The sequence below is a fragment of the Crocuta crocuta genome, unplaced genomic scaffold, assembly GCF_008692635.1.
Source record: "Crocuta crocuta isolate KB4526 unplaced genomic scaffold, BGI_CrCroc_1.0 scaffold16, whole genome shotgun sequence".
Classification (NCBI taxonomy): Eukaryota; Metazoa; Chordata; class Mammalia; order Carnivora; family Hyaenidae; genus Crocuta; species Crocuta crocuta.
Genome location: NW_027531893.1, coordinates 15,355,839 through 15,376,119, shown reverse-complemented (window position 1 = coordinate 15,376,119; position 20,281 = coordinate 15,355,839). Strand labels below are relative to the sequence as shown.

The following is a 20,281-nucleotide window of genomic DNA, read 5'->3' as shown; positions in this document are numbered from 1 at the left end:
GACCCAGCAATAGCACTGCTAGGAATTTACCCAAGGGATACAGAAATGCTGATGCATAGGAGCACATGGACCCCAATGTTCATAGCAGCACTCTCCACAATAGCTACAACATGGAAAGAGCCTAAGTGTCCATCAACGGACGAATGGATCAAGAAGATGTGGTTTATCTATACCATGGAATACTACATGGCAATGAGAAACAATGAAATCTGGTCATGTGTAGCAACATGGATGGACCGTCAGGGTGTTATGCTGAGTGAAGTTAGTCAGGCAGACAAGGACAAATATCATGTTTGCATGTATAGGAGGATTAGGAGGAACTTAACTGAGGAACAAGGGGGAGACGAAGGGGGGAAATGGTGGGGGAAAGGGAGAGAGGCAAACCATGAGAGACTCTTGAATGCTGAGAAACAAACTGAGGACTGATGAATGTGGGGGGGCAGGGGGGAGATGGTCATGGAGGAGGACACTTCTGGGGATGAGCACTGGGTGTTGTATGGAAACCAACTTGACAATTAACTATTTGTAAAAAAAAAAATACTCCATTGTTCCTCAGAAAATTAAACACAGAATCACCATATGATGCAGCAATTCCATTTCTGGGTATATACACCCAAAAGAATCAAAGGCAGAGTTTTGAATAGATGCTTATATACTCATCTTAACAGCAGCACTAGTGATAACAGTCAAAAAGGGGAAACAACCCAAGTGTCCATCCTTGGGTGAGTGGATAAACAACACTGAGATGTTACTTACTCGGCAATATTCATTAATGAGCCCTAAGAAGAAAGGAAAGTCTGACACATGTTACAACATGGATGAAACCTGAGGACATGATGCTAAGTGAAATGAGTTAGACATGAAAGGAAAAAAGCTGTATGATTCCACTTACAGGTAGTTCTCAGAGTAGACAAATGCATTGAAGCAGAAAGTAGAATGGTGTGTGTCACGGTCGAGGTGGGAGGGAATGGGGAATTATTGTGTAAATGGGCATAGAGCTTCAGATTTGCAAAATGGAAAAGTTCCAGAGATGGATGGTGGGGATGACTGTATAACATTGTGAATGTCCTTAATGACACTAAGTCTACACTTAAAAAGGTTAAGATTGTAAATTTTATGTTAGGTATCTCTTACCTCAATTAAAAACAAAAAGCAAAAAATGTCCAATGGCTTGTCACCTCGCTCAAAGTAAAGCCCAAAGCCTTCTGATTCTATCTGATTTCCCACTTTGTTGGCTCTCTGAACTCACTCTTCTTTGTTTTTTTTAAGCTTATTTATTTTGAGTGTGAGAGAGAGAGAATGAGCAGAGGATAGGCAGAGAGAGAGGGAGACAGAGAGAGAGAGAGAAAATCCCAAGCAGGCTCCACACTGTCAGCTCTGAGACCAACGAAGGACTTGATCACACAAATTGTTCATGACTTGAGCCTAAACCAAGAATCAGAAGTTCAACTGACTGAGCCACCCAGGTGCCCCATCTTAGCTCTATGACTTCAATCTTGCCACTATGCCTCTTACATTTCTTTGGCTCATTGCCTACTTTCTGTTACCTTGGCCTGCCAGATGAGCGTCTTCCAGTACCTTCCAGTGGCCACAAAACCCAGGCCATAGCTGGCCTGAGAGTGCTCAACCATCTTGGGGGCCCCAGTAGTACCACTTATGAAGTAGATGGCCAGTGGGTCTTGACTCTTTGTCCTCACACAGTTGTGCTCTGTGGATGCCTCGCTGGAAAATATAAAATGCTAGGTGGCATTACAAGTAATAAAAACAGTCATAATAATAATGATATTTATAACAATGATACTGGCCACCATCTTATTCAATACTACATGTGAGGCTTGTGTTGAAGGCTCCAGCTCGCATTATCTCCGAGCCCTACAATCACCTCATGGGCTAGGTATTATCATTATAACCCTGTGTGAATAAGGAAATTGAGGCTCAAAAACGAGTGAGTAGCTCAGGCTACTCACTCAAAAGAGCCTGAGCTCTTCTACCAGGGCATGAGGACTTTCTGGAGGAATAAGCACGTTTCTGTGTCTATACCTCTGCATATTTAAGGCACAGCTCCGCTCTTACCTCAATTCCAGGTAATTTAGGGCTGATGGGTTCCCTAAATTTGGGAATTTGAGATCTGGGTAATTACTAAAGTTCTATGTTCTGGAAAATCTTCTCACCCACTGGTCCCAGTCCTGGCTTCTCTATAGGGACACTTGGTGAGTTTTAATAGAAATACCATTGCCTAGGCTCCACCCTAGAGAAAAACAGAATGTTTGATGGTGGGCCTGGGGCTTTGGGATTTTTTTTTTTTGGTACATATATATATTTTTTAAAAGATCATCAGGTAATTCTAATGACAGCCAAAATTGAGAATCACTGGTCTAGGCCAACCTGACAGCTCATCAAAATCATCTGGGCAGATCTTTTACAGTACATTTTTCTAGGGTCTTTGCTCAGGTATATCTGGTTAAGTAAGTCAGATGTGGGAATCTGAATTTAAAACAGCACTCAAAGATAAACAGGCAAATAAATAAATAACATAAATTAAACAGAATTTTCCATAATTTTTAGTAGAAAGTTTGCATTCTAATATAGGCAAGAACAATCTAAAGATTATTTGCCATGTCCTCAAACTTATAAATATCTTTGTACTTTACTACCTACATGTGCTGAGTATTTTCTGTTCAGGTTTCAGTTGATCATCATTACACTGAAATATAACATAATAATATATTATAAAAAATGTCACATGTTGGAAATATAATGTTTAGGAACGTAGAAGATATATTACTTACAATGGATGCTTGTGTGTCTTATCATCCTAAAAATTGGTAACTTATTTACGTGAATGTAGCACATAGTTCTTTTTCAAAAAAATTTTTTTTAATGTTTTATTTATTTCAAGAGAGAGAAAGAGAGGCAGCGTGAGCAGGGGAGGGTCAGAGAGAGAGGGAGACACAGAATCTGAAGCAGGCTCCAGGCTCTGAGCTAGCTGTCAACACAGAGCTCGATGGGGGGCTCAAACCACGAACCGTGAGATCATGACCTGAGCTGATGTCGGATGCTTAACCGACTGAGCCACCCAGGCGCCCCCACATAGTTCTTTTTCAAATAAAAGATACTGATAAGAGACAAGGGTTGATATTAGTAAAAACATAAATAAATAAAGTGAAACAACACCCAGGTCAATGTGAGGCTGTTGGTCTGTGGAATGGGCATGTGTGACTAAACGGTGCAGGCCTCTGACAGGGCCCCTTTTTGGTTCTGCCTCTGATTAGGACAAAATCTCAAATGCCAAGGCACGCTTCCACCAGGGCATCGCTCAAAGGCAGACGGCTTTTGTCCTTTCCCAGCCTTCATGTAACTACTTGTCAGCATCTTGAATAAGTCACTTCACTTTTCCTGTGTCGGTTTCCTTACCTGTAAAATTGGGTTAAAGTGCTCTTCATAGGGTTTTTCCCAAGTGTTAAAGAAGACTATGTCTGATTCATTATTGTGCTCTGAGCACCAAACACAATGCTCATCACAAAATAGATGTTCAGTACATCTTTGGTGCATGAATGAACGTAGGTAAATGCTTACTGAGCACAATGCCTAGCATACACAAGCACTCAGTGCATGGCAGCTATTATTATATTATTAACTGACCACCCACTATGTCCTAAATGCAGCATATGGGTTATCTAGTTTACTCTGGCTACCAGCTCTGTAACCACTAGCACCAGTATAGAAGCAAAAGACACCCAGAAAAGTTAATGACAATTCTCTTACTGCCTAAGTGAGTGACTTTGAAGGATCTTAAGGTGGACACTGGGATGAGGTCTCAGGTCCATCCGATCTCCACACTTGAGTGCTCCTTTCTGGTGCACTCTCTTCCTGGTCAATCAGCAATACACTCCATCTCCTACTACTTAAAGGGGAAAAACCTTGGCCTCATCTTTGTGCTGTTCTCTGGAGCACCCCTACTTCCCGGAGGAGTTCCCTGAAGTTCATCCAGCCTGGCCGACTACTGTCTGACACCAGTAGCTTGGTCTGAAGGGCAGGGCAGTCAGCAATAATGGCATCGACCCTCGGAGCCAGGGAGTCACTGGTGATAATGGCCTTGGCCCTGGATGCCTGCAGCCGGTATTTGAGGTCCTTCTCCATCAGCTGAGAGACACCCGGAATCATGACAGCCCCTGCCACCACACAGAGAGGGGATGTTGACTGGGCAGCAGGGGAAGACCCCGTGAAGAGGTCCGGACCCAGATATGCCCATCAGAGACAGGAACAGGAAAGGACCGGGCAGGGTTGGAATGTCTGAACTGGAAAAGGTAACAATAAGGACAATAATGAAATCCAGAATATGTTTATGGAGCACTTCATGTGCGAAGAATTGTACATGCATTATTTCATTTAATTCTCACAACCCTGGAGAGTAGGTAGTATTATCATACCTATTTTGTAGACTCAAACAGCAACAACAACAACAACTAAGACTTAGACCCTTATGCCTTAATTAAATGAAATAACTTGCCCAAGATCACACAGCTAACATGTTGCAGAACTGGGATTGTGAGTCTAAGAGGTAGTAAACCTAAGGGTCCATGATCTCCAACATTGTATTACGCTGCATTAGAGATGACCTATCTTTTTGGTTTGCCACGCCTTCAAACAAAAGGCTACAACAAATTCCAGTGGTGAGACTGGGTCTCTTGGGGTAGGTGGTGGGAGGGTGATATAGTAGGTGGGAGCTTGTATAATGTCAACCAAAGCCACTTCGGAAGGCAGTTGAGTCCATCTCTTCCCAAGGGGAAGGGATGAGGAATCAGAAAACAGGGACAAATTTTAATCAGACACTTGAAAAGCCACCTGAGTCTCTCAGAATGGAGTTTGTAAACAGCCTATTGAGCCCAGCACTGTCATTTCACAGATGACAAGAAAGAGATCCTAAAAGAATCAGTCATCCTGCTATGGCCAGTGAGTGAGGACAGGAGACAGAGGAAGGGCTCCATCCCAAATGGTGTTGGAGCCAAACCAAAGTTCTCACTACTCTTTGCATTATCTCCTATACTTTTACAGGTTTTAAAACCCAGCATGAACACTTTGGGAGGTGAATGGTATTTCTTTACTTCATCCCTCTTATTTAGCTATTTCCAGAAGAAGTCTATCCCACTTGCAGTTGTGTGTAGTGTTTTGGGGGCCCAGGCAGATGGTGGACAGCTGGGGATGTCAGCAAGAGCAATGAGTCTAACACCATAGACTAGAGGATCAGTAATAAGTGCCTATCAGGAGAACACGACAATGTGGGAATATAAGGACATCCAGCTTGGGTATCCTCTAAAGTGCTGGAGATGATGTGGAACTTGACATGGTCATGTGCCATAGAGTCTTGAATTATTTTATCTGGACATCAAAGAAATGGGTGAATCTGCACAAATTGGGGTAACTGGGACATTTAGGTAACAGGAAAAATTATGAAAATAATACTCCATAAGGAAGTTTTGATCATGCAAAGTGCCTGGCACATAGTAGGTCCTCAAGAAAACACAAGGGCTCTTTTACCTTGGTCCTCATTTAAATAAATCTTATATGTCATGGCAGGATATGGAGAATTCCCCAAACCTGTGTTCCTGTTTGTCTTCCTCTAACTGGACGTGCCATAATGGTTCTCATTTTTATATATTGTGCAAAAATATATAAAAATAGAGTAGAAGTAAAGTTCCTGCCACTATTTTTTTTTTGACAATCCATTCACAAAATGGTTGACTAAACTTGTTTGTTTAGAAAAGCTAATTCTCTGGTGTGAGTTTGTATCCCTCTGTTTTGTAAACATTATTTATAAAAACCCATCCTTATTTCAGAGTAATCTAAGGACAGAAGTGGAGGGGGTGGACAGCCTTTCAAGTGGTGGAAAGTTCCCAGTGGGTGGAGAAACCAGCTCTCCACCAAAAGGAGTTGTCTTGCCTTTGTAAAATCAGCATAAAAACTCCAGCCTTTTCAATAAGAGCATCAGAGGGTCAGCAGAGGCCCTCTGAGTTCTATGGACAGTGTCCTGTCCCTCCTCTGCTCCTGTGTTGGAAGGATCACCCCAAGCAGATCAATGTCCACTGCCTTGGACATTCATAAGAGCAGGAGGCAGAACCCTCAAGGGTAATCTCATTGCTTTCATTATTTTGTCCTTCTCTTCCTTCCCTTAGGAGTGTAGATGCTCTGGTGGTGAGAGCCATAAGGTCTAAGAGTGAATCTAATGTCTAATCTAAGACTGACTATGAAGGTCTCTCATGCATAATTGCATTACCCTCTACACGCTGGCAGCTCCAAACCATGACCCCAAAAAAGTATGTTTGGTTTGTTCACTTAGATTTTTGTTTTTCTTTTTTAGTTTATTTCATTCTCAACAGTTTTATTTTCCCCCATAAAAATCCAGAGTTTTCTATTACAAAGATAGAAGTGCTGGAAACACTGACCCTCATTCACACATGGAAGCATCTGGCTGGGGTTGAGAAGCAGCTGCCCTGTTTGATGAGCCATGTGAGCTCACTCTCCTGCAGGCCCCAGTGCTCGCCACTGCCACACACTGACCTGCTTGCCTCAATTACATTACTACCTGGCCCCTGTGCTCGATCAAGTTTGTGACTGTTGGGCAAAGGGGAAGTAAGTACAACTCCACATAAAGTTCACTTTGCTCCGTCTCCCAACCATGTGGACTCTGCAAAAACTTCTGACAGGTGTGTCGGGCCCAAGGGGTAGCCTCAGCCCTGCTCACTGACCTGTCCGTATACATGCCACGCTGACCAGCCACCACTCTGGGAGCCGTGGGAGCACCAGCATCATCCTGTCTCCAGGCTGAAGGCTACACATGCCCCTGAGCACATTAGCGGCCCTCCTGGACTGCTCCCCCAGCTCCTCAAAGTTCCACTTGACCTCTGCTCCCGTGCCACTGACCCACCAGAATGCAGGGATCGGGGGCCGGTGTCCAGCCTAGATGACAGTGTAGGCAGAAAAGAAATAGAAAACATTTGTTGAGGATGTTTGTTTGCTTGTTGTTGTTTTATTCAATTCTGTTTAAATAGTCTTCAAATTCCATACAGTGTTCAACAGTGTTCAAATTCAAAACAATGCGGAAAGATGCACTGGGTGGCCTACTTCCATCCATATGCCCATCTATGCTGCTCCTCACTTCACCTGCTCAATGAATAACCAATTGTATTAGTTTCTTACATATCTGTCCAGTCTTTATTTAAGCAAGCATTAAGTATAATCTGTGTTCCATACCACCTTTTTTATGCAAAAGATAGCATATGATTCCCACTGTTTTGTGTCCCCCTTGTTTGAGATATAATTCTCATACCATAAAGTTCACTACTGTTAAGTAATTCTGCGGTTTTTAGTGTATTCACAAAGTGGTGTGTCATTGCCACTATCTAATTCCAGAACATTTTCATCAACCTAAAAAGAAACTCTGTACATATTAGCAGTCACTTCGTATTCTCCCCTCCGCAGCCCTTTGCAACCACTAACCTACATTTGTCTGTATGGATTTGCCTGTTGTGGACATTTCATATGGATGGAATCAGAATATGTACCAGCACCAGCACCACTAGTTGGAAAGAGTATTCTTTCCCCACTGAATTTACCTGGCACTTCTGCTGAAAATCAACTGACCATAGATTTATGGGTTTATTTCTTGACTCTCTATTATAATCCATCCATCCCTATCTATCCCTATACCAGTGTCACACTGTCTTTTTTTTTTTCCTCACACAGGAAAAAAAATGCAGTTATTCGTGTAACTTTGTAGTAGGTTTTGAAATAGGAAAGTGTGAGTCCTTCAGAGTTATATTTCTTTTTCAGGACTGTTGAGGTTATTATGGGTGCCTTGCCTTTCCACATGGAATTTTGGATAAGATTTCAGCAAATAAATCCCCTGGGATTTTGATAAAGATTACACTGAGTATCTAGATCAATTAGAGATGTATTATCATTTTTCTTGCAACTTTATAATTTCTGCTTTCAAGGACAATAAATTTAAAAACCGTACAGTACAATTTTTAAAAAGGCAGTCTTCAGGGGCACCTGGGTGACTCAGTAGGTTGAGGATCTGACTTCAGCTCAGGTCATGATCTCACTGCTTATGGGTTCAAGCCCTGCATCAGGCTCTGTGCTGAAAGCTCGGAGCCTGGAGCCTCCTTTAGATTCTGTATCACTGCCTATCTCTACTCCTCCCCCACCAGCATCTGTCTGTCCTCCCCCCCTCAAAATTAAACATTAAAAAAAAATTTTAAGGCATATTTCAGGTAATATGCTAAGTGCATACAAAACGTAAAGGCTAACATTTTCTGGTGGTCCTTGTTCCCTAAAAGTTGAAGTTCATCAGATGTGTTTTAAACTTTTCCCAAAATTATCACAGAGGATATGTTATTTTCATATAATGAGGTAGTATCGCAGCAGCATTCTTATAGAGATTCATCCAAATCTTCAATGAGTGTTTCTCTAATAAACACTCCCTGAGCAATTCCAGCCTTTGGTTAGTTTTCAGAATTTTCAAAAGTAGATGCTGATGATTTTTCTAAGGTTTTTCATTGTTGTTGTTTTATAGAGGATAACATTTTAGCAAATCCTTATTCCACAATTTTTGTTGATGTAACCCTGTTTGTATTTATCATTAAAGGAATCTTCTAAGGACAATCCCAGGTTGCAAAAGAACCTAGATTTTGTGGACAGGAAGGGTGCACCCCGGCTCCTTTGTCTACATTTGCTTCCCAAGTGGCAGATGGTATGAATCCCATTTTATACATGAAAAATCTAAACATGAAAAAATATAGATGAAAAGTATCCAAAGACCTTGGTGCATTTATCCAAGGTCACACTTCAAGTGGATGAACCCTGTCTATCTAACTGCAAAGCCACCTTCATACTTTACCATACCCACCAACGGTATACTTTTACTGAATCCACTAATGGTATTGGGTTTCCTCACTGTTTTTCTTTAAACAAATTCTTCTTAAAATTAACATAAACCAATTGCTTTGGGATAGTTTATATTGTCATGCTACAAATACAAAGTTAGCACCTTTAACATAAACAAAAAGTGAACTATAAAATGCTGAGAGAGACACAACAGACACCTAAGAAAGGAAAATGAAGGAAGCATGTGCACACAGAATCGAGATAATCTTCATTCAATTCTACATATCTGCCATGATCTGTGAAAAGCTTGGAGGCTCAGCCAACCTCTCTCCTTATTTAAAAGGAAAGTCCACAACAGTGAGACAGACATTAACGACAGAGTGGATTTAAAACAACACTTTCTCCTTCACTGGATCAGAATGATTGGAAGGGAACCAAAGGGGGCGTAACTGTCTTATTATGTGGTTTGGGTTCAGGAATTTGAGACACATCAGGGACTGGGCAAGGTGTCTAAGGCTCATGAAACTTGGTCATAGTTTTTCCCCCTAAGGCTTCAATGCTAACTGTTTAAGTTGTAGGACTTGCAAAATTCCAAGGTCAAAATCTCCACACTGGGGTACCCGAGGGCAGCCTGTGATGCCCAAGATGGACACTAGGACACAGTGGGCCTCACCTTTTCTAGCTGACTCCACGAGTCCAGTACATCATGGGCAAAGTTGAAGTACTCAGGCACTGGCTGCCTCCCCAGGCTGATGGCTTCCCAGGTGGCCACAATCTTCTGAGGGGCAGGGAGAGGTGGTGGTTGCCCAGGAGGCCCATAGAATCCCCGGGCACTTCTCAGCACCTTGAGGACCCGTCCTCTTAGCCATGGCATCATGCTATTGCCTCTGGCCTGTCACCAAAGAGAAGAGATAGAGCATTATCCTGAATTCTGGGCTTTGTGGAGAGACTGAGCTTGAGAAGAAACATGTGATCAGCCCTGATGGTGACTACAGTACACACTGACCTGTAAACAGAGTCTTGGAACCCAGTCTTAGTTCCAACACATCATTTTGGTCATTTTTCTCCCTCTGAGCCTGAGGTCCATCCCATCCACTTCTCACTGTCTGTGGATCCCTGGCAGTCTGAGGTTAGGAACTCAGAGCCCACTTCCCGAAGCCTACTTTCCCAAGAAAAACCCTGAACCTGCCTGACAAAAACAAGGAAGGCTTTAGGGCAACACTGCCCAATAGAAATGTATTGTGAGCCACACCTGTAATGTACAATCTTCTAGTAGCTTCATTCAAAAAAATAAAAAGGGGTGAAATGAACTATAATATTTTATTTTAATCAGTGTGAATGGTGGAATAGCTGGGATTATTTACACCAATGGGTTTTTAAATGAGCCTGGAGGCCATTCAGGAGATGGGCCTTAATGTGTTCACCTCACCAGTGGTACCATGAACTTTTGAACCGGGCCAAACCACAAATATTCCAAGGACTCAGCCTGCATACCTGTTATAGTAAGAGACTCTGTTTAGTGACAGCCTTAGCAATCAATTATATTCAGTCAAGATTAGTTTTCTGCTGTCAACATCAATCAAAATTCTTTGTTAGCAATATATATAGCATTTCCTTTGTCTTTAAAAATCCTTGCCTTTTGTCCCTAGAGTGGGGTGGGGCACTACTTGGGTCCCTGCCGTAATCTGTGTTCTCTGAATGGTAATTCTGAGACCCCAAATAAACATATCTCTTTTTTGATTTTAGCTTTGCCTCTTTTCTCGGTCAACACCAGCTATATCCGACAATTTCAATACATAACCAATGTAAAAAGAAATTACTAAAGAGGTCTTTTACCTTTTGGTGCGGTAAGGTGGGTGGGTATTAAGTCCTCACAATCCGGTATGTATTTTTCACTTACAAGCACACCTCAGTTTGGATAAGCCACAATTCAAGGGCTCAACAGCTCCAAGTGGATAGGGGCTACCGTACTGGACAGGACAATCTTCAGTGTCTTGGTACTCAAAGTCTGGTCTAATGGATAGGAGCATCAGCATCAGCTGGTGGCTTGGGACAACTGCAGAACCATAGACTGCACCCTGCACGTGTGGAATTAGACTCCACACTTTATGGGAACCCCAGCGAGTTGTGTGCACTTGAAAGTTTGAGAAGCAGAAGCCTAGAGGCTGCATCCCCAGAAGCAGTTTCTTCACCAAACCCCTCTTGGTCATAATCATAGTAACTACAGGACATGGTAATGTAACTGCCAGAGACTAAAAGTTTGAGTTCCCCACTCCGTGCTTCTTTTATTAAATCCTAACCCCCAATGTGATGGTAGCAGGAGGTGGAGGGGCTTTGGGAGGTGATTAGATCCTGAGACCCCAGAGAGCTGGCTTGCCCCTTCCACCCAGTGAGGACAAAGCAAAGAGATAGGCGTCTGTGAACCAGGAAGAGGGCTCTTTCCAGACGCAGAATCTGCCTGCCACACTTTGATCTTGGACTTCCCAGTCCCCAGAATCGTGACAAATAAATGTTTAAACCACAGCTACCAAACAGACTAAGACAATAACCAACAACTTGTCTTATAGTAACGAGAAGAACGACTGTAACTGCCAACTACAGAAGCCTTACCATGTACCTAGCAAGCATCTGGAAGGTGTTTTGTAGATGTTATTTCCTTAAATCCTTACAATTCCATGATGTAAGTTTAATTTTTCTGTTTTACAGATAAAATGAGGCTTAGAGACAACAAGTGACTTGCAGGTCTGATTTCCCAGAAAGGCCTAGGCCCCAGCCTCTGTTGTGGCCACCAGCCCTGTGGCCTCAGACTCCCCTCTCTGACCCTTTCCCCCAATTTCTCAACTCTCCTTAACTCTGCCTCAAGCCTTTTCCTATGCTTCCTACACTTGGATTCCTCTGCCCCTTGAGAGCTGATAATTATAATTCCCAGGCTTTCCTTCCAAGGGCCCAAGGCCATTTCAGTCATGCCCCTTTGATACCTGCCCCTGAAAGATATCTCTTTACAGTACCTTGCTCAAGCACCCAAGAAATGCAAAAGGGCTTCCGTGTTCTGCTTCAGCGGAATACAGGCCTTAATGCCTATAATCATTCAGGTTCCTCCAGGACTGCTGGAGAAGGCGATCTGCTGACTCAGCCTCCCACGGGGAAGTTTGGCCCCAAATGCAGCCAAGAGAGGGCAGAGCCCAAAGGCAGCAGAGGACAAGGTGACTTTAACTGGCCAGCAAGCTTTAAGCCTGAGTGTGGCCCCTGCCAAGTTTTTCTCAAAGCTCCCAGGGCTGGGAGAGTAAACTCCAGCTCTGGTGGAATGTCTTCCCTGAAAATTCAGGTCACCACGTCATCTGAAAAGAGAATATGAATTTTATCAGGTTTTAGCAGAAAGGATACAATAGTGACAGTAACGTAAATGGTCGGCTCCAAACCCTCCAAAGCAAAGAGACAAGAAAGTACAGCAGTAGTTGCCTGGGGCTGGGTATGTGAACAGGCAGAGACTACAAATGGATACAGGGGATCTCTTTGAGGTGACAGAAATGTTTTGGATTCAGACTATGCTCATGGCTGCACAAACCTGTAAATGTACTAAAAAAATAAGAATAGTAACAATGGCATACTTGAATGAATTTTATGGCATGTAAAATTAAACCTAAAAAGAAAAGCTTTTTTTTTCCCTTAACCTCCTATGCCTCCCTGTCTGGCTTATGGGTCCAAACCAAAGTCCTGTAAGCAGCTGCAAGGCCCCACATGATTTCCTGGCTCTCCCTTCCTGCCCCCTTGCTAGCTCTGTTCCAGCCACACTGGCCAGCTTGGCCTTTGTTCTCCCTGCTGCTGGTAAACTGGAAATCTGATAACAAGTGCAAAAAATATCTGTCTTATAGTGTTTGCCAATATCCGTGGTTAAATATCACCACCATGGCCAATTTCAAGCAACCAAAGTTTAAAACCAGCTTGCAAAGTTCCTGATCAACCTTCTCTGGTGTTCCCCTGCCAGCTGGCTCCAGCCAGCCCTGCTTCATGCCTTGTGCTTGCTGGATTCTCTTCCAGGACTTTCCTTCCACAGGGTTCACTGCCTCACCACTCACACAACAGACCCTGCTCAGCGTACCTTCTGCCAAGGCTCTTACCCCATCTGGAACCTTGTCCTATCTGACATTTCTCACCTCCCTTCTCTGCTTGATTTTCATCCTTAGTGTTTATCATTTTCTTTTTTCTTTTTTCTAATTTTCTAATGTGTGTTTTTGAGAGAGAAAGACTGCCAGCAGGGGAGGGGCAGAGAGTGAGGGAAGCCCAGAATCCTATGTAGGCTCCAGGCTCCTAGCTGTCAGCACAGAGCCTGTGGGCCTTGAACCCAAAAACTGCGAGATCATGACCTGAGCCAAAGTCAGTCTCTCAACCAACTGAGCCACCCAGGCGCCACTGTGTTTACCACTTTCCAACATTCAATGTATTTTATAAAAAAACATTTTTTCCAATTTTATTGCCATATGATTGACAGATAAAAATGTATATATTTATGGTATGCTACATATGCATTACATAAATGGTTACTACAATTAAGCTGATTAATATAATCATCACCTCAGCCTACTCACCATTCGATTATTTTCTATTCATTCACTTTGCTGTCTGTCCCCTCCCCACACCACATGCACCCTAGAATATCAACTCCACCAGAACAAAGATTTTAGATTTTCTGCTGTATCCTCAGGAGTTATAACAGTGCCCAGCCACACTGTAGGAATTTAATAAATACTTGTTGAGTCCATGAAGAGTAAACGAGAACTACTATTTAGTGAAAATCTTTTGTCTGCCAGACCTTGCTATGTGTAGCAAGTACAAATTGACCCGTGACATTCTCTGACCTCAGATCACCTTCCTTCCTTAGCCTTAGAAGTGGCTCAAAGTCCTTCCCATGGAAAAGGGGCTATGGGCACCTCCTGGAGAGGATGCTTAGGCGTCACTGCCTTGCTTTGCAGTGGTTAGCATCACACTGGGTGTTCATCCTCCGCCATGCTTTGTTCCCTGAGGCTCTAGCTTATTTCCTGGCCAGGCCAGTGTTTCCCCTTTCCATGGAGGCAGCTCCTCTCCCACCCCACCTAGCATGTCCATAGGGAATCATCTCTTTGGTCTTCAAATTCTACTTCCTGCCCAGGCCTCTAATGGGTCCCAGGCAACCACTCTTATCTGCAAATCTGCAGCCAGGTCTAAAGATACATTCTCTATTCTCAGGGAGGTGAATGGTCAGATAACCTGCTTTACAGGTGACCTGAAGTCAATTTCACTGCTATCCATCAGTATTTGATAAGCATCCAGCCACAAAGAACTGGAGGCTGCAAACTCTGACAATAATTCTGCTGCTACGGCTAATAATAGCAATGAGTGCCTTTCATTTGCCATTCAACAAACATTTTTGAGCATCTGTTACCTGCTAGGCAAAGTAAAGTATAAGGAGTTTAAAAGGTATTTAGGACTATGATGAAAAGTAAAGCCTAGAAAGAGAAAGTACCAAAGAGAGGACTGGGGAAGTTAATGGTTTTAAATGAAGTGATCAGGAAAGGTCCAGGCTAAGAAAGTGATGTGTGAGCAAAGACTTGCAGGAGATAAGACAGTAAACCTGAATACACCTGAGTGAAGAGCTGAGTGTAAAAGAAACTGATATGGGAAACAAAGGCAGAGGAAATGGCAGATAAAATTGAATTTCCATAGAACCCGCAGCCCACTGTCAAATACTTGAGGCAGGCAGAGTAAAACTTTTCTCTAGGAACTCCCTGCTGTAGTCTTAATGCTAATGTTCTGCTGGAGGGAAAAACAACCTTAGGCTGACATTAGCTAGGCCTCCAGTAGCCTGGGAGTCTTCTTTAGCCTATGAACTCCCAAGTGTATAACCAGTCTCTCCACAGGGTCAGGGGCAGCTCTTTCTGCTCATGGGTCCTGTCCTTGCACATTAATAAAATCACCTTTTTGCACCAAAGACATCTTCAAGAAATCTTTCCTGGCTGTCAGCTCTGAACCCCATGAAACCCACCATCACCCCAAAACCTCATCAGAAACCACAAGTGCTCCTGAGGTGAGAGCTTGACTGTCATCTTGGAGGCGTGGCAAGAAGGCCAGTGTGGCTGGGGCAGGGAGTGGAGGAGAGGCTAGGAGGGGGGACTAGGGCCAGCTTTCTGCCCTCTGGGTCCCTTGCAGCTCACTTTGCCCATGTCAGCTCCTTCAACCCTTCCAACAGCCCTGCGGATTCTATGACATTTTACACATGACAAAATGGAGCCTCAGAAAGGGTGAATGACATGTCCAAGGCCACACAGCTGTTTAGGGACAGACCTGGGATTCAAATTCCAATGTTTAGACACAGAGCTCAGAGTCCCCCTGTGCCACTCTCGGCCAGGGTGTGTTTTGTTTCTGGTGCTCTCAGTGACCTCCAGCGCCACCCCTGTGCTTGGGCAAGCTCCTCTCAGCAAGGGCAGGGCCTCCTTACCCAACAATGGCCATTCTTCTCCAGGGCCACCCTGGTCTCCAGAACCCCAGAATGTGGAACACTGCTGCTCAGGCTGCCGTAGTCCTAGCGTGGCCAGGAAGGGTCTTCATTTCTGCCTCTGGATTTCTTTAGGACACCCAGTGGCTTCCTTGTCCTACTCTGTCACAAAGGGAAACCAGGAGTCTGTTCTTCGGGCCACGACTTCCCTCCTCCAAGTGCCCTGGAGTTTGCTGCCCCAGCTCAGCCCCAGTGGGCCTGAGCGTAACCAGGCTTCCTGCAGGTATGGGCTTGAGTGAAATGGCAATTCTGATGGATGGGCCCTGACCTGGCCACATTCCTTCTGCCAGGATGGTTATAATTTTAAGTGTGGTTTACTGTGAAGATGGCTACACATTAGTATCACCTAAGGGACTTTAAAAAGAAAGACTCACTCCACCCCATAGAGACCAATAAAATTAGGACCTAATGTGCTAGCGTTCAAGCATCAGTATTTGTTTGAGGTTCTCCAAGAGATTCTAATGAGCAGTCATGGTTGAGAATCACTGAAATGCACTGTGGGGTTTGTGTGAGAATTAGGTCATTTGTTCATTCAGTGACTAAAAAACATTCATTGAGTCCCAGATCAGGACAAGGCACTGTTCTAGGAGGTGGGGAAACAGGTGTGAACAAATGCATTTACAGGAAAAAGTTTAGAAACCGTGTACACTCAAAAGTAGTAATACAAGATTTGAAGTAAATGGGGGTGATATGGCTGAGAGGGCTGTAGGCAGAGGTAGGGAGGAGACAAGTGGCCTGGGAAGACCCCCCTCAGAGGAGCTGGTGTTTGGGACCTGAATTGTTGCACATGAATTTAGCCTTAGTCCTTCCATCTTGACCCAGAGTTTACCTTCTGGGCTTACACTGGGAGGGCTAAGTGACTATCAGGTGCAAGGAAAAAAAATTTAAGAAAAGGGTTAATAACCCCTGCTGATGGTTATTTATGACACAGTTTGCATACTTTGTCCTTGAGATAATGGCTATTCCCTTAAAACTCCCCTACAATCCTAAACCTTACCTTCAAAATAACAAATGGTTTCCTACATACCAGGATAAGGACTGCTCTCTTTATCACTCTGTAGTCTTTTTACAATAACAGCTCAATCCTGCCTCTGTACTGCCCACTTGTCTGCTTGCTCATCATAAAAAGCCCTAAATCCTTGGATTCAGGGCTGCACATTTAGAGTTCTGTGTTAACTCTGTGCAGTTCCAGTCAGTAATAAAGACTCCCTTAATTCAGCTTCAGTGGTCTCGGTTGGTCTCTGCATCTCTCAGCATAGCAGAATGACCAAAAAAGGCTACAGATCAGGGAAACGGTGTTCCAGGCAGAGGCAAAGGTCCCAGGCCTCAGAAGAGGGAAGGAACCAGCCTGGCTGACATGCTAACATAGGAGCGGGAGAGAGCACAGAGCTGAGGTCACAGGGAACAGGATGATGGGGTTCTGAGCTGCCAGCATATTGTATGTGATGGCAGGGCCCTGGACTTTTCCATAAGATGGTGATGTGATCTAAGCTGTGTTTTAGAAGGAGATCTCTAAATTCTGTGTGAGGAATGGATGGGGAGGAAAGCAAAAAGGGTAAGTAGAGATGAGGCCACTTCTCCAGCCGGACCAGAGACAATGGTGGCTGGGACAGGGGGCTTCAATGTCGGCACCAGTGACATTTAGTGCTCAGAGCAGAGGTGGCTGATAGCAAGGCCCTCTGCATTAGCTGTTCTTATTCTTATTTATTCTTATTCAGAAAAGTTTTCTATCATGGCACTCCTCCCTGTGTGGGGGTGGGAGGTAGAGGCTGGACCTAGGCTTGGAATTTGTGTGGCTGGGGCGGAGGGTTCCCCAGAGGCACACAGAGGAACCACCAGGATTGTCAGGCCAGAGTGGTGGGTGCAGGGAGAACTGGGGCTCCTGGGCAGGAGCAGGGGTCTGGGTGGTGCTGAGGGCACAGTGCCAGGGGTTGAGTCAGAATGCGGTCCAGAGTTTGAGGAGGAACTCTGTGATGAAGCAAGGCTGAGCTTGGCCAGAGGGTCACAAGAAAGACAGCCAAGGATATGGTGTGGAACAGGGAGAGAAGAGAAAGAGAGACAGAGAGATGAGGGGAAAGAGAGATGGGGGGAGAGACAGAGAGAAACAACCTGCCCCCTCCCATTCTTTTCCTGGGAAAGTATATAGTTCACTTCTTTGCTTCCTTCAGTCTGCTAAACAAAATTCAACTGAGTAAATTTAAAGATCTTTTTGGCTTTATTCAGGCAGTAACCCATCTAGCAGATGTTTTGTTTTCATATTTATTAATGGATTTTGAGAGAGAGAGAGAGAGAGAGAGAGAGAGAGAGAGAGAGAGAGAGAACATTCATGAGCACAAGTGGAAGGAGGATCAGAGAGACAGGGAAGAGAGAGAGAATCCCACACATGCTTCCTGCTATCAGCACAGAACCCATCTTAGGGCTTTATCCCATGAACTGTGAGATCATGACCTGAGCTGAAATCAAGAGTCAGACCCTTAACCAACTGAGCCACCCAGGTACCCCTTTGTTGTTGTTGTTGTTGTTTTTACAAGTATTCTTCAGTTTTGTTACTTGTATATTTATTTATTCTTACTGATGTGTAATTACCCTATATTGTATTAGTGTCTGGTTGTGTAACATGATTCAACATTTCTATACATTCCTCAGGGCTCATCACGATAAGTGTACCCTTAATCCCCTTCATCTGTTTCACCCATCCATCAACACACCTTCCCTCTGGAAACAACCAGTTTGTTTTCCATATTTAAGAGTGTCTTTTTTCTGTCTCTTCTTTTTCTTTATTCGTTTTGTTTCTTAAATTCCACATATGAATGAAATCATACAGTGTTTTTCTTTTTTAACTTATTTCACTTAGCCTTATACTCTTTAGGTCCATTGCAAATGACAAGATTTTTTTTTTTTTGGCTGAATAATATTATTGTATATATATGCCACATCTTCTTTACCCATTCATCTATGGGTGGGCACTTAGTTTATTTTCATATATTGGCTATGGTAAATAATGCTGTAGTAAACACAGAGTTACTTTATTTTTTCAAATTAGTGTTTCTGTTTTCTTTGGGTAAATATCCAGCAGTGGCATTAATGGATCATATGGTATTTTCAGTTTTAATTTTTTGAGAAAACTCCACCCTGTTTTCCACACTGACTGCACCAGTTTGCACTCCTACCAACAGTGCAAGAGGATTCCTTTTTCTCCACATCCTTGCCAACACTTCATTTCCTGTCTTTTTTAGTCTAACCATTCTGACAGGTGTAAGGTTGTTTCTCATCATGGTTTTGATTTGCATTTCCTTGACAATGAGTGATATTGAACATCTTTTCATGTATCCATTGGCCGCTTACATGCATGAATACTCTTGTCAAAAGCCTTTGCCCGCGTCGGGCTCTGTGCTGACTGCCAGCTCAGAGCCTGGACCCTGTTTCAGTCTGTGACTCCCTCTCTCTCTGACCCTCCCCTGCTCATACTGTCTCTCTCTCTCTCTCCTAGAAATAAATAAAAAAAATTTAAAAAAAAAAAAAGCCTTTGGGGGAGCCCATAGTGGCCTTGACCAGCCTGGCGTGCACTCTGATGTTCCACGGTCCACTCAAGCCAAATGACTTGCCCTGGTTGATTTCATTTGACTGTGTGGTTCTCTCTCTGTCTCTTTTTAAATGTTTATTTATTTTTGAGAGAGAGAGAGAGATCGATCAGGGGAGGGGCAGAGAGGGAGACACAGAATCTGAAGTAGGCTCCAGGCTCCATGACATCAGCACAGAGCCTGATCTGAGCTGAAGTCAGATGCTTAACCAACTGGTCCACCTGGGTGCCCTGATCATCTGGTTCTTAACCTAACCTACAGACTGTAAGACAGAATTACCTGTGACTATCGATGACAACACATGGATCTCATTTGGATCCCAATTCAATAAAACTTTAAATTATGAGACAACTGGGTTAATTTTCAAACAGTCTGGGTATTTGGTAAGAAGTTATTGTTCATTCTGTTAAGGAGAATAATGGTATTGTGGTTATGTTTTATTTTTTAAAAAACCTAATCTTTTAGAGATTCATAACGGATTATTTATGGATGAAATAATGTAAGACATGGGACTGGCTTCAAAATAGTTCAGGGCAGGAAGTGAAAAGAGTATAAACAAGATGGATGGTGATAGTAAACCTAGTTGAGTGACGCTAGAGGCAAATCAACCAGTCTACTTTTGCATATATTCAAAATTTTCCAAATAGAGAGCTTAAAAGAAAGAATCTTTTGGGGAATTTTTATTATTTATTATTTTTTTAATGTTTTATTTATTTCTGAGAGAGAGATACAGCGTGAGCAGGGGAGGGTCAGAGACAGAGGGAGACACAGAATCCGAAGCAGGCTCCAGGCTCTGAGCTAGCTGTCAGCACAGAGCCCGATGCCGGGCCCGAACCCATGAACTGTGTGAGATCATGACCTGAGCCAAAGTCGGACGCCTAATTGACTGAGCCACCCAGTCACCCCTCTTTTGGGGAATTTTTAAAACATACAGATATCTGGGCATCACCCTGAGTGGTTCTGAATTAATTGGTCTGGGTGGAGGCATAGCATAAGTACTGTTTAAACAGCTCCCAGTGGGACTTTAATGTGCATCTTGGGGTAAGAATGGCTAATGGAGCACAGGTTCTTTATCATTTGCTCATAACTACCCTGGGAGGCAGGCACTACTCACTCATTCTACAGAGATGGTAAGCTCTAATAGTGGACTTACAGATCTGAGGAGTCTAAGATCTAAGGTGTGAGTGAGGTGTGGGGGCATGGGGACTGCGGTATGGTGATTTAGACCTGAAGTTTGCAAACTTTTCTGGTAGAGAGGAAGAAAATAAATACTTCGGGCACCTTT

General features: G+C 43.6%; 2 protein-coding genes across 3 annotated transcripts in view; one reads left to right on the top strand and one right to left on the bottom strand.

The window, feature by feature from the left end:
* The window catches only part of LOC144239203 (acyl-coenzyme A synthetase ACSM5, mitochondrial-like), a 23,743-nt gene extending 11,794 nt beyond the window's left edge, over positions 1-11,949 (bottom strand). Inside the window, exons 1-5 of the mRNA XM_077773205.1 lie at positions 11,895-11,949; positions 9,560-9,778; positions 6,747-6,957; positions 3,961-4,172; positions 1,548-1,718 (exon numbers count right to left, since the gene is read on the bottom strand). Coding sequence (XP_077629331.1) covers positions 1,548-1,718; positions 3,961-4,172; positions 6,747-6,957; positions 9,560-9,763 — 798 coding nt within the window. The 5' untranslated portion in view covers positions 9,764-9,778; positions 11,895-11,949. The remainder of the gene's footprint in view (positions 1-1,547; positions 1,719-3,960; positions 4,173-6,746; positions 6,958-9,559; positions 9,779-11,894) is intronic.
* Positions 11,950-15,433: 3,484 nt separating this feature from the next.
* PDILT (protein disulfide isomerase like, testis expressed) overlaps positions 15,434-20,281 on the top strand; it is a 44,593-nt gene continuing 39,745 nt past the window's right edge. For both annotated transcript variants that reach the window (XM_077773274.1, XM_077773273.1), the window contains exon 1: positions 15,434-15,638. The gene's annotated coding sequence lies outside the window, so the exon portion shown is untranslated. The remainder of the gene's footprint in view (positions 15,639-20,281) is intronic.